The sequence below is a fragment of the Chiloscyllium plagiosum genome, chromosome 1 (genome assembly GCF_004010195.1).
Source record: "Chiloscyllium plagiosum isolate BGI_BamShark_2017 chromosome 1, ASM401019v2, whole genome shotgun sequence".
Lineage (NCBI taxonomy): Eukaryota > Metazoa > Chordata > Chondrichthyes > Orectolobiformes > Hemiscylliidae > Chiloscyllium > Chiloscyllium plagiosum.
In genome coordinates this window covers 60,532,227-60,545,770 of record NC_057710.1, presented here as the reverse complement: position 1 = coordinate 60,545,770, position 13,544 = coordinate 60,532,227, and the positions used below count along the sequence as shown (strand labels likewise).

General features: G+C 37.9%; 1 protein-coding gene across 4 annotated transcripts in view; it reads right to left on the bottom strand.

The window, feature by feature from the left end:
• The window catches only part of epg5 (ectopic P-granules autophagy protein 5 homolog (C. elegans)), a 145,757-nt gene that overhangs the window by 21,004 nt on the left and 111,209 nt on the right, over positions 1-13,544 (bottom strand). The window contains exons 34-39 of one of the 4 annotated variants that reach the window (XM_043687743.1): positions 11,859-11,934; positions 6,608-6,711; positions 6,018-6,193; positions 2,603-2,788; positions 1,072-1,275; positions 297-441 (exon numbers count right to left, since the gene is read on the bottom strand). In XM_043687743.1, the coding sequence (XP_043543678.1) occupies positions 297-441; positions 1,072-1,275; positions 2,603-2,788; positions 6,018-6,193; positions 6,608-6,711; positions 11,859-11,934 (891 nt within the window). Of the gene's footprint in view, positions 1-296; positions 442-852; positions 985-1,071; positions 1,276-2,602; positions 2,789-6,017; positions 6,194-6,607; positions 6,712-8,784; positions 9,413-11,858; positions 11,935-13,544 lie in introns of those variants that run through there. The other 3 variants (XM_043687761.1, XM_043687752.1, XM_043687769.1) reach the window with 3 other exon arrangements.

Genomic DNA, 13,544 nt, shown 5'->3' with positions numbered 1-13,544 from the left:
AGAGAAGAAAAGGGGCAAAATGTGTAGATAATAGATGTAAGCAGCAACATATCAGAATGCCTCAATTTGTCATTCCTCATTTTGATGCAAAGCGGTGCCTGAGCATCTCAACTCAACATTGCTCCTGTTCCATTGACATGGGCATGCTGTGATAATGGAGCTGTCCTACTCTAAAGTACTTGAGATGTTGTAACAAGACGAAAGAGCAGATAGTATGTAATGTAGGAAATATTAGAAATAGGCTTTACAATGACATAAACAAGCTCTCACCTAGGTAGTTTTCAGACTGCACTAACCTGGTGGGTTAAAGATAACAATATCATCCAATAGTGTTATCATTTCATGTTTTAGTTGAGCATGGACTATTTGACCATTCTGATCCAAAGTGAGGAGGCACTGGACAACTTGGTGGACATATACCTTGGATTTATGTGTAGCATCCTAGAGAAACCATATATATAGTATCAGCAACTATAGTATTCACAAATGTGAGATTAAAATAAAATCAAATTCCTCAGAGAAACAATTTATTATGTGACCACAGGAAATTTAGAAATATCTGATATATCTAAACCAGGTGACTAGAAGGTTGAAATTGGTGCACAGGCATCATATTCTTGAAATGAATCAATCTGATTTTTCTTTGCCTCTGTAATTACTGTTAAACCAGTTGTACAGTGTTTCTTTTTGTGCATGCACCAGCTGTAGAGTTCTGCTTCAGAATCTGAGGTTATTCTGTAATAATACATTCAGAAACTCTCAGCACCCTTACTAGCAAGGATTTCAGGGCAAAGCAAGTGAGAGTCATTATTTAGCCTCAATTTTTCGTTGTTTTCCAACATTTACATGAATTTGTGCAGTTTGTGTCTCATGTCTCATACAAAATGCTGAATAAAGATACAAGCTGATTTGGAATATTTGCTCAGAGATGCATTTCGTTCATGAACATTGTTCAAAAGCAAATATATCACGGTGTATCTTGTACTGGAAATATAAAATAGAAAAACAATCAGATAAATTTAACACAAATTCCTGACCAAATAAATATTTTAAACTTCTACATTTACTTACACTGTGTACATCCAATGTTTCACAAAAACCCGCAGCAATTTTTAAAAGCTTCAGTATCAGCTCAGTTGATGGATCTTTTAGAATGACAGTGGAAGGTGAGTAATGGGTACTGAAGTAGCTAATGACATTTTGATATGATGCTATGTCCACAAAATGCCAGGGTATTGCACTTGATTGTCCAAGAAGGCTACGTAATGAGGATTCCTAAAGAGATCAGCAGTGATGGTTGGGTTAACAAAACTTTAATTTGAAAACAAGTAAATAAACATAGTTATTCAACATTTTCTGAAGCTTCCAAAATGCACAGTAAAATTCTTCTACTTCATTTAGGAATTAAATATATGCAATTATTCCTATATAGCTGAAAGGATTTCAATTCTTCAAGAAGCAATTTACTTTTCAGAAATTAAGAAATAGGAGCACCTCACTCCACCATCCATTACAATCATGGCTGGTCACACACCAAACATTTGTCTATCTCAGTCTTAAATATATTAAACAATGATGTATCCACAATCCTTTTGAATAAAGAATTCCAAAGATTCACAATTCTTTGACTAAAGAAATTCCTCCTTATCCTTACCCTAAATGATTGACAATTTATCCTGAGATTGCTACTGCATTTTCTAGATTCCCCATGCAGGGGTACCAACCTATCACTGTCCACCTTATCTAGTCCCTTCAGAATCAAAAAGATCACCTCTCATTCTTTGAAACTCTCAATAGTATGGGGCCAATTTACTTACCCTTTCATCAAATGGTAACTCTCATCCGAGCTACCAACCTGGTGAACTGATATAATAATATACATTATTAGACAGTGAAAATAAGAATTTTCTATGCTAGTGACACTTTTGACTTGTGGTCAAAAATACCATCAAATCAGACTGTGGCTATCGACATAAATATACTTTATAATGCTACAGTCACAATTAATGTTTTCTGTATTTATTAAAGCTGATTTCATACCTACATTTCAGAATCAGAAAAATCACAGATTGCCTCCTTTCACAATGCTTTTTATAATGTCTCTTTCGCCTCAGGTCTGCTACATGATATTTACTAATATCATTTTAGATATTAATCCTATTTTCCCATCATTTACATTTTGAGATGATGCATCAGGTTGACATCACTTGCTTATCTTCCTTGCTGCTGTCTTTGCCCCATCAAAGCACTGTAATGTCCTGCCCTTTAAACCTCTGTGGCTGTATGATGGTCTCACAGCAAAAGTATCAAACAACTTGTAACATAGATGAGCTTGATTCTTTTTTCAACCTTGGTTGCACAGACAGATATATCTCAAGTACAGATTTAAAATTATATGTCGTAATTCTGGATGTTAAAATAAACTTTTCTGGATCAATTATGGAACAAATTCTCTAAATTATGGTTTATTTGAGAAACCGCATTAAGTACAACAAACAAATGACACTGATAGTCAGGTTATTCAAAGAATGAATAAACTTGTTGTTTTTATGAAGTATCACAGTCCCTCCCAGTAGAAAGAAAAAAATACAAAACTACTTACTGGTTTACGTATAAGTTTGTCTTCTTTTGATAGAAAAACCATCATAAATAACAAATAGACAATCATATTCCGTGTCTGCAAAAGAGGCTGGGGATTCCAAGCATCAGAAAGAACATTAACCCAGTTAACTTCACAAAGCAAAGACCCCAAAAATAGGAAACAGCTCTTTGGGCTTCCTCTCTCTACCTGAAAAATAAGACCAAGATTAAACATCGAGATTGACCACTGTCCTCGCCATGAGTTTATGTAGAACTAAACTAAGATTAAACATAAACACTGAATGGTAGAGTGTTTCTCTGGACTATAATGTATCTCCACAAACAGAAGAAATAGAAAAACCTTGCACCTGAAAGTCAATTCTATTATGCTCTCAACATCTCTTCGGCAGCTGTACTCTACTTACACAATTGCTTCATTTCAGACAGCCTATGCTTGGTTATAAATCTTCTCTTTACTGAATAATCTAAAAAGGAACCAATCCATATTTACATTATCTGGCAAAGATCTATTTCATTGTTTTAGTAATGAAGTTATTACTTATTACACAATCAAATGTTTGATCAAGAGTGCCAGAAAGTACTCCATTATTCCATTGTAAAGATGCCAAACTGCTAAATGAATCATTGCAATATCAAGCAATTTTCAATACTGTTCTTTTATTTCATCAATTTTAACTGTTGTTTCAAAAAATCTAACGATGGAAACAGAATCGCAATTAGAGTCTGTCAAAAAGTCGGAAAGTATATTTAATCTTTTTATTCACTTATTCATTTCATTATAAGATACACATTATAGTGCAGAATAAGCTTTTACATAAAAAGACATTTAGAAATAGAATGAGCGTATCTAGAAAATTTAAAACCACTAAAACACTAGCATTTTATATAGATACATAGAAAAGTACAGCACATAACAGGCCCTTTGGCCCACGATGTTGTGCCGAGGTTTAATCCTAATGTAAAATATAACAACTTACATACCCCTCAACTCACTGCTATCCATGTGCATGCACAGCAGTCGCTTAAATGTCCCCAATTACTCTGCTTTCACCACCACCGCTGGCAACGCATTCCATGCATTCATAACTCTCTGCGTAAAGAACCTACCTCTGACATCTCCTTTATACCTTCCTCCTAATATCTTCAAACTATGACTCCTCGTACCAGTCAATCCTCCCTGGGGAAAAGTCTCTATCTATTCCACTCATTATTTTGTACACCTCGATCAGGTCTCCTCTCTTCCTCTTTCTCTCCAGAGAGAAAAGTCCGAGCTTATTCACCTTTCTTCATAAGGCAAGCCCTCCAGTCCAGGCAGCATCCGAACTGGACACAATATTCCAAGTGTGGTCTCACCAGGGACTTGTAGAGCTGCAGCAAAACCTCGCAGCTCTTAAACTCGATCTCCCTGTTAATGAAAGCCAAAACACCATATGCTTTCTTAACAACCCTATCCACTTGGGTGGCAAATTGAGGGATATATGTACTTGCACACCCAGATTTCTCTGTTCCTCCACACTGCCAAGAATCCTGTCTTTAATCCTATATTCAGCTTTCGAGTTCGACCTTCCAAAATGCATCACTTCACATTTATCCAGGTTGAACTCCATCTGCCATTTCTCAATCCAGTTCATAAGTGTAAGTATTAATCTCACAAGCATATGCATCACAAAGTATAAGTATTAATTCCTGATGAAGTGACCTTCAAACACTGCAAAAGGTAACTGAGCAATTTTCACCAGAGGGGTGAAAAAAGGTGATTTGGATACAAGATTTACAAACTTAGACAAATTGTTTTGTTAAAAAATTCTTAATACATTTGGTTAAATAGTTTGAGATTCACCACCATCTTTGAAAGCTATTAGCGATGGGCAATAAATGCTGCTCTCATTTTAAAAACATCAGTAGACTAAATACTGCTCTCATCCCTTTGCTGATGATGTGGAGGTTCTGGTGTTGGACTGGGGTGGACAAAGTCAGAAGTCACATGACACCAAGTCACAGGTAGGCTGAATTTAGTTGCTCTTACAAAGCCTGCCGATATGTCAGACCAAGTCGACTCCTGTGCTGTGACCATTCTACAATGTGTTCAGAAAAAGGCAAAAGCAAAAGTTACATGACATCAGATTATAGTCCAACAGGTTTATTTGAAATCACAAGCTTTTGGAGAATTGCTCCTTCATCACACGAAGTAGACTTCACTTCAGAGAAGACTTCACCTGATGAAGGGGCAGTGCTCCGAAAGCTTGTGATTTCAAATAAAGCTGTTGGACAATAACCTGGTGTCATGTGACTTTTGCTTTTGCCCTTTTCTGAACAAACTATAGAATGGTCACGGCACAGGAGTCAACTTGGTCTGACATATCGGCAGGCTTTGTAAGAGCAACTAAATTCAGCCTACCTGTCCACCCGTTCCATGTAATCCTGGATTTATTTTCTAGATAGATCATTATCCAATTTCTTGAACCATGATTAATCCGTTTCCTCCACCCTTACTTCTCTCCACATTCTCGGACGCATTTGATCTTTTTCTGCTGTCTTGATAACTTCTAAGTACAGTCAATTTTGCAAATGCATTCATTAGCAATAATTGGTCCATCTGATGTTTCAGCTATTTCCTCTTTCTCTATTTTGACCCTGGTTCTCACTTGTATATCAATCTGACATCTACCGTATATACCTCTTTTGTCTTCTTCTTACTCCCATTGTCATCCAGGGAGTTCTGGCTTTGCATGCCCTAACTTGCTTCCACTTCAGTATGCCCGAATAATCTTCATTTCATGGCAGCTCATTGGCAGGCAAAACACTAACTGAACAATCTTTGATTCTAATTAGCTGTACCAGATCTATTGTCACTGCACTAAATTGGCCCTCCAATTATTTTGTTTTGTTCAGATTCTTCCTTAGCTAATCTAAATCTTATGATGACTGTTCATTAAATGTTCCCACTCTGAGGCTTTATTCAGATCATTCTCTAGGACCAGGAATGTCTTGTTAGGCTAGAAACATCATGATCTAAAAAAATTAACTTGAACACACTTCAACTTCTTTCCATTTCAGACTTTTACAGTGTTTCTATGCCAGCTTACACTAGCATAATAAACTCCTCCATAGGCTTTGCAACCTGTCTAATTTCCTTACACTTTCTTTGCTTTATCTCTTTCCCTCTATTTGGTATTTATAGAACACACCCAATAGTGTGTTGTACCTTGATTTTTAAAAAATATTCCTAATTAAATCCATTACACCCTTGATCTTTCAGAGACACCATCTCTCTTGCGCTGTAATATTATTATTAGTCAGTACTGCTACCTATTCTCCTATCTTTTCTTCCCTATCTTTCAAAAAAGCATGAGGTACTCAATCCCGTCCTTCTTTAAGTCAGAGATATTAGAACAACTTTTCACAAAGTTACCTACTTTAAAGAACTCTTCCATTAAGGCTTGGTCGGGGTACAACTCGTTCCATGGCAGATTGGAATATTCTGAGTGGTAGGTATACAGGATATACTCTGGCAATTTGGGTATTGTGCAAGTTTCACAATAATGCATCAAGTGGAACCAAAGAGCCCCTCTTTGGCCAGGAATTAGTTTATCTGTAAGAAAAGGAGTGAAAAAGACAATATTGTGGACAATGAAGAAAATGACAACTGTAATGATTTTAAATATTTGTGATGAGGCTAAAATGGAAAAACAAACTTATGTTTGCTTTCTTTTAATAATCATTACCTTAGTTTTATCCAATTAACGTAAAAGTTGCAGCTCAAAGTATAGCTTACTGGGTGTGGAAGCACTTTGGAAGGATCTAACAATTACACAAACGCAAAACTTTCTCTCTAATATTATTGTGTTGCAAAGTACTTAAAATTAATATTGAACATGTTGATACAATTTAAAAAAAGCAGTCACTCATCTTGCATTCACCATTCTACGATTTCTGAATTTAATACACATTGCTTAAAATCCACCTTTCTTTCCAGAATTAAAGGCTAAAATAAATCAGAAATTACCTTTAAACTTTTGGTGCAGATAATCAACACATTTAGTAAATAACTTCACCACGCCAGATGCTATTGGAGTGTCAATCTCTAGCCAAGGATATGAACGACTATTGCTTTATAAAAATACAAAATTTGGATGATCAATTAAATATAAGCATTGTTACAATTTGCAATTAACTGTTTAAAAAAATCTTCTTAAAGTAATAATCATTCAAAATCATTTAAGTGGTTGAATTAGGAAGAAACCACAATAACTTGCATGTAATATAGCAAAACATCTCAAAGCACTATACAGAAGGGTGGTAACAAATGTGTAAATAAGTTAAATGTAAGAAAATACTGGGACAGATGACTAAAAGCTTGGTTAAAGAGGTAGGCTTTAAGGAATTCTTAAATGAGAGTCATAGCTGCTAAGAGATTTAGGGAGCTAATTCCAGAATTTATGGGCTGGGTAATTGAAGGCATGGCCACCTGAAAACATGACCACAAGGACACAATTAAAACTGTGAATGCATGAAAGACCAAAATTGGAGGAACATGCAGTGAGAGGAGGTTACAGTTATGGATGAGGAGGCTATGGTATTGACAGCAAGGATGAAATGTTTTTAAATCAAGGCATCATTAATCCCGAAGCTAATGCCAATCAGTGAGCACATGGGTGATGGGTGGATGGGATTTGGTGTCAGTTAGTAATATTAGCATGTTTAGAGGATTGGCTAGCTAATTGAAAAGTTCAGATAAAGAGTCCATTTTCAGCATGGTAACCTGCAATTAATGAAGTACCACTGGATCAGTGCTGGGCTCACATATATTTACAATGTATTTTACTGCTCTGGATGGAAGTGAATGTACAATCGCCAAATTTGTAGATTACACAAAAAAATGTGGGAAGGTAAGTAGTGAGGATAACACAAGGAGTCTACAGAGGGACAGGTTACACAACTGGGCAAAAACATTGCAGATGAAATCTAATGTGGGAAAAGATGAAGTTATGGACATAGGCAGGAAGAATAAAACAGCTGAAGGTCCTAAAGGACATGAGTGACCGAGTGACTGAATGACAAATTGGCAATGGTTGTGTAATGGCCACTGGGCCAGCTTTGTGTTCCACATTTTACTTGAATTCAAATTTCACCACCTGCCACACTGAGATTTGAACTCATGTCCCCAGAACACTGTTGGACATTTCCAAGTTTAGAGGCTAGGTGAACAGCACTGGAAGAAGAGAGAGCATAAAGTCCTTATTTTTGTTCTTTGTAGTTTGTTAAGAATTGAGGGGGAGTTGGGTGGGGGGGGGTGAGATAGAGACAGAGTGGGAGAGAGAGGGGCTGTGGGGGAGAGGGGAGGGAGAGAGAGAGAGAGGCGCTGTGGAGAGAGGGAGAGAGACTGTGGGGGACTGGAAGACACAGAGAGAGAGAGAGAGAGAGAGAGAGAGAGCGAGCGAGCGACAGAGCAAGAGAGAGAGTTATGCTTTGGCCAGTAGTTGACGCCTCATATTCCACCTTGGGAGCCTGCAACCAAACGACTCTGATCTCCAGCATCTGCTGTCTTCACCTTCTCCTATAGAAATTTCAGGCGTAATAGGGCAGGAGTAAGAGAGATGGGGGTGTTGCATTATTGTTAAAAGAAACCATCATTGCAGTAATGAAGGCGGACATCTGAGAGTTATATGTGGTTTACTTGGACTTCAGTAAGACCTTTGACAAGGTCCTACATGGAAGACTGGTCTAAGAGATAAAAGCCCAATGAGATCCAAGGTAAGTTGGCAAATTGGATCAAAAACTGGCTTACACATAGGAGGCAAAGGGTGATGGTGGAGCATTATTTATGTGATTTGAAGCCTGTGACCAACAGTGTACCATTGGGTTCGGTGCTCAGGCCCTTGCTGTTTGTAATGTGTATTAACGACTTGGACATGAATGCAGAAAATATAATTTGCAGATGACATGAAAATTAATGATCTTTTTGATCATGAGGAGAATGATCTCAGGCTCCAGGATCAACGATCGTGATCAGCTGGTAAACTGGGCAGAACAACGGCAAATGGCATTTAATCCTGACAAGCGTGAGATTATTTGATTTGATTTATTGTCATGTATACCTAAGTACAGTGAAAAGCCTGGTTTGCAAGCAATACAGGCAGATCATAATAAGCAAGGTCATACAGATCGTATGGTGAAAAAACCTGGACAGAATGAGGCATAGAGATTACACCGTAAAGGATATACATTCGACAAGAACAACATTTACAAGATCTGCATTATTTGATGCGAGAGAGTCCATTGATCAGTCTAATAACAGTAGGGAAGAAGCTGTTCCTGAATCTGCATGTGTTCAAGCTTCTGTATCTTCTGCCAGACAGAAGAGGTTGTAGGAGAAGAGTAACGGAGGAGTCTTTGATGATGTTGGCAGTCTTTCTGCAGCAACAAGAGGTAATAGAGTCCATGCATGGGAGGTTGGCTTCCGTGATAGTCTGGACTGTGCACACAATCTTCTGTAGTTTTGTACGATCCTGGGCAGAGCAGCTGCTGTACCAGGTGGTTATTCACCCAGAGAGTATACTTCTGTGGAGCATCTATAAATGTTGGTGAGGATCCTTATGAACATGCCAAATTTCCTGATCTGCCTGAGGAAGAAGAGGCATTGTTGTACCTTCTTGACATTGCAACCACTTGGGAAGTCCAGGACAGATTGTCAGTTATTGTTACTCCTAGGAACATGACACTCTCAACCTCGGCTCCGTTAGTGTAGACGGTGGCATGTTCTTCTCCTTTCTTTCTGAATTCAACGATCAGTTCTTTAGTTTTGCCAACCCTGAGAGAGAATTGTTATCATTGCACCACGTTACCAAGCCCTCTATCTCCTGTCTGTATTCTGACTTATCATTTTGATATCCCTCCTATCAAGGTGGTTTTGTCAGCAAACTTGTAGATGGGTTCATTTGGAATTTGGCTACACAATCATGGGGGTACAGGGCATACTTTGGGAGTTGAGAAGGCTTCCTTGGGGGGGGTTCTAGTGTTGAATATTATTGTGGAGGAGGTGCAGTTGTCTACCTTCACTGATTGCAGTCCATGGGTCAGGAAACTGAAGATCCAGTTCCAGAAAGTGAAGCCAAGACCTGGATCTCAGAATTTTGAAATCAATCTGGATGGGATAATGGTGTTGAAGGCAGATCTGTAGTCAATGAGCAGGAGTCTGAAGTAGGTGTCCTTGTTGTCCAGATGTTCCAAATTATGTACTTTGGAAGTTGTGATAATGGAAGGATACACTCAATGAATGGTAGGTCCTTAGGGAGTACTGAGGAATGAAGGGACCTTGTGTACAAGTTTTTAGATCCATCAAGATGTCAGCACAGTAGACAGGATGGTGAAGAACGTATGAGATGCTTGCCTTCATTAGCCAGATTGTAGATTATAGGAGCAAGGAAGTCTTGTTACAACTTTATAAAACATTGGTTAGGCCACAATATCAGAAAAGCACAGCAGGTCAGGCAGCATCCGAGGAGCAGGAGAATTGACGTTTCAGGCTTTAGCCCTTCATGAGGAATGAGGCTTGAGGGCCCGGGGGGGCAGGGGAAGCGAGAGTTCTGAGAGCTTAGTAGGGTATAACCCAAATGCACATAAATGGGATTAGTCTACTTTACTGTTTGTTGGTCGAAATAAACATGGTGGGCCAAAGGGGTTGTTTCTATGCCATATGATTCTAAGACCATTATTGCAATGCCTGCCCTGTTGAATGGGGGAAGACTGCAGAAAGCTGAAGCATAAAATGGATTTGGGGTTCCTCCTGTATAAGTCATTGAGAGAGAGCATCCAAATTCAGTTGGTAATAAGGCATGTTAGGCCAAGCCTTTATTACATGGAATGGGGAATAAAAATAGGAAGATTTTGGTAAAACTATACTAGGATTGATCATACTACAACTGGAATACTGTGAACAGTTCTGGCTCCCTTTCCGAAGGACAGATAGATTGGCATTGGAGACAATCTATACAAGTTTCATCAGGTTCATCCTGTTTAAGAATGGATTATTTTATGATAAGAGATTGAGTAGGTGTGACTTTTACTCACTGAAGTTTACAAGATTGAGAGGATCCCTTATTAAAACATTTAAGATTCTTAGGAGGCTTGACAGAGTACATGTGGAGAGGTTGTTTCTCCTTGTGGGAGAATCTAGGATCAGAGGGTATAATCTCAGAAGTGAAACTGTGGAAATTTTTGTTTCAGAGTGCTGTCAGGACTGTGTCATGAAGCATATTCAAGGCTCAGACAGACAGATTTTTAATCAGTACAGAAATCAGGGGATATGTAGAATTCGCAGGAAAGTGGAGTTGAGGATTATCAGATCAGCCATTATCTCATTGGTGGAGCTGACACAATGGGCTGAATAGCCTATTTTTGCTCTTACATCGTATATTCTCAGTGGCTGAAGGTACAGATCAAAGTGTCAAGTGAATAAGCTCCTTGCAACTGTGTGAATTCAGTGAACGGGGGAAACACAGATGAAAGGAACTTTCAAAGTGCTGGACTGATTATTCAGTAATAGGAAATGTGGCCAGAGGTTACTCTACTGTTAAATTGTTGCAATTGTAATCTTGCTTGGTACATGAGGAATTACAGATTCAGATGTGATTAGGTCATATTAACACATCATATCAATAGATGAGGTCACGGATAAACAACATCTAACATGAAACAAAACTGGAGCAAATGGCAGAAATTGGAGGCATGTGTAACTGATGAAAATACTAGCATTATAGAAACTGTGAGTTCTATAATGTTGTTTGATGGGTACATAATTTTAAGATTGATCCATTGTCCGCAACAAAGGAGTTGTGTTATTGGATATGGGAAAATATATAAATGTCCCATTAAACATCATAATAAAACCTGCAACACCAAGCAGAGATCTGAACACATCAGAGGACAGGTTGTAAAAGTTCACTTTTGAGGTGCATTGTAAAGTTAAGGAGAAGTTAAGCAACACATAGTTAAGCAACAACATTGTAGAGGCAGGGACACCCAAGTGGAACAGATGGGAAAGGAAAAGAGAGTGCTAATGGTGGTAGAATAATGAAGGATGAAGAGAAGGTGTTAATGATAGATGTTAATGCAGAAAATTGGTCAACTCTGCTGAGAACAAAAGTATGTAAATGTGGCCTTGCAGTTGGGTGGTTAGTCATAGTAGTGGCCTTTAGAGCACTTTCTATTTCAGATCTCCAGCATCGATGTTGCTTTGTTTTAACAAAAACAGTTACCTTGCTTCCTCTGTATTTAGTACCAGTAGCCACGGCCTGAAAAGTCCCACCAGTTTTGCATATATCATTTTCAAACCTAAAATGAAATAAACCCAAATTATTAAGGCTGGATTAATGAAACAAGATTAAATAGCTGAAATAATGGACAGTTTTGATTTATTATTTGTAAAATGAATAAAAGAACTAAAGTAATATGTTTTGCCACTCAATTTACAACTGAATTTTACAACCAATGCAATAACGCACATTTTGTATTATGCTTCATAAGTGATAAATCAGATGTAGGACATTAATACAATAGTTAACCAGAGGACAAATGATTATTCCCATTATTTGGAATGTATTAAATCACAGCCTAATTTCTTTTCCTAACAGCAAGCTGCTTGATCATTTATCCCCTCATTATCAATTAAAGTAATTTAGGGAAACTCAAAAAAGTAACACACTGTTAGAGATTGTTAATATTACGAAATTTTAATATTAAGTAAACAGAGTTTTCCACAAATCCTACTGCATCAAACATTCTCCCTTCTGCTGTGACTCAATTGATAGCATCCTTCCCTGAGTAAAAAGATGTAAGTTTAACACCCCCTCCAAAGACTTGAGTTTGACACTCCATTGTAACAAAGGCTAAACTATCAGAGGTGCATCTTTCAGATTAAATTTAAAACTGAAGTCCTATTAGCCTTCCCAGATGGGCAGAAAAGATCTTTTGGCACAATTTAGAAGTGGACAGTTATTCCAAGTCTCCAAGGCAACATTTATTCCTCAATCAACACCACTAGAAAGAAATCTGGTCATCATCATCATCATACAGCTGTGCAAAAATTGCCTGCCAAGTTTCCCAGATTACAACACTGACTATACATCAAAAGTCTTCTTTAGCTGTAAAGTGCATGGACACATTCAGAAATCATGAAAAGCACTAACATATGGATGTCTTTCTTTCTCTTTCAAAATACTTATTCAGTTACTTATGGTTGAGGCCAGACAACTCTGATGAGGCCAATTACGTGCCAGATTAACTTGATTTTTAATCACATCATCAGGCCTTCACCGAAATACTCCCATCCAGAGAATTCTTTCAGACGTAAATCAATTTTGGTGGCATTGATTTAAAAAGAAATATTATTTAAGACACCATGCAAACTTAATACTCTTTTCAAATAGAGCTGTAGAGAGTCTTAATACCCACTTACATCAATTAAGCTTACAGATGGAATCTAGCTTTAAAACTTCATCCAAAAAAAAGGTAGCTGCAAAAATACATTATTTGCATGTTTAAGGTCGAAAGTGGAATTTGGGTTCCCAACATTTTTACTTAGAAGAGAGCCGCATATTAAATCAAATGACATGAAATACATCACATTGTCTCATGAATGAAAAAAAAACACCTTAAAAGGTGGATTTGGACAGGTAACATGCATCAAAATTCATTTTCGTACAGAGCGAAATGCATTTGAACTTGGTGTCTTACAAAGTAGAGTAATGACATATTAACTGATGTTGTGCTCACACGGGAAGCTGCTGAGCAAGGTGAAGGCCCATGGTGTTCGAGGTGAGCTACTGGTATGGATTGAGGATTGGCTGTCTGTCAGAAGGCAGAGAGTTGGGATAAAAGGTTCTTTTTCGGATTGGCAGCCGGTGACAAGCGGTGTTCCGCAGGGTTCAGTGTTGGGGCCGCAG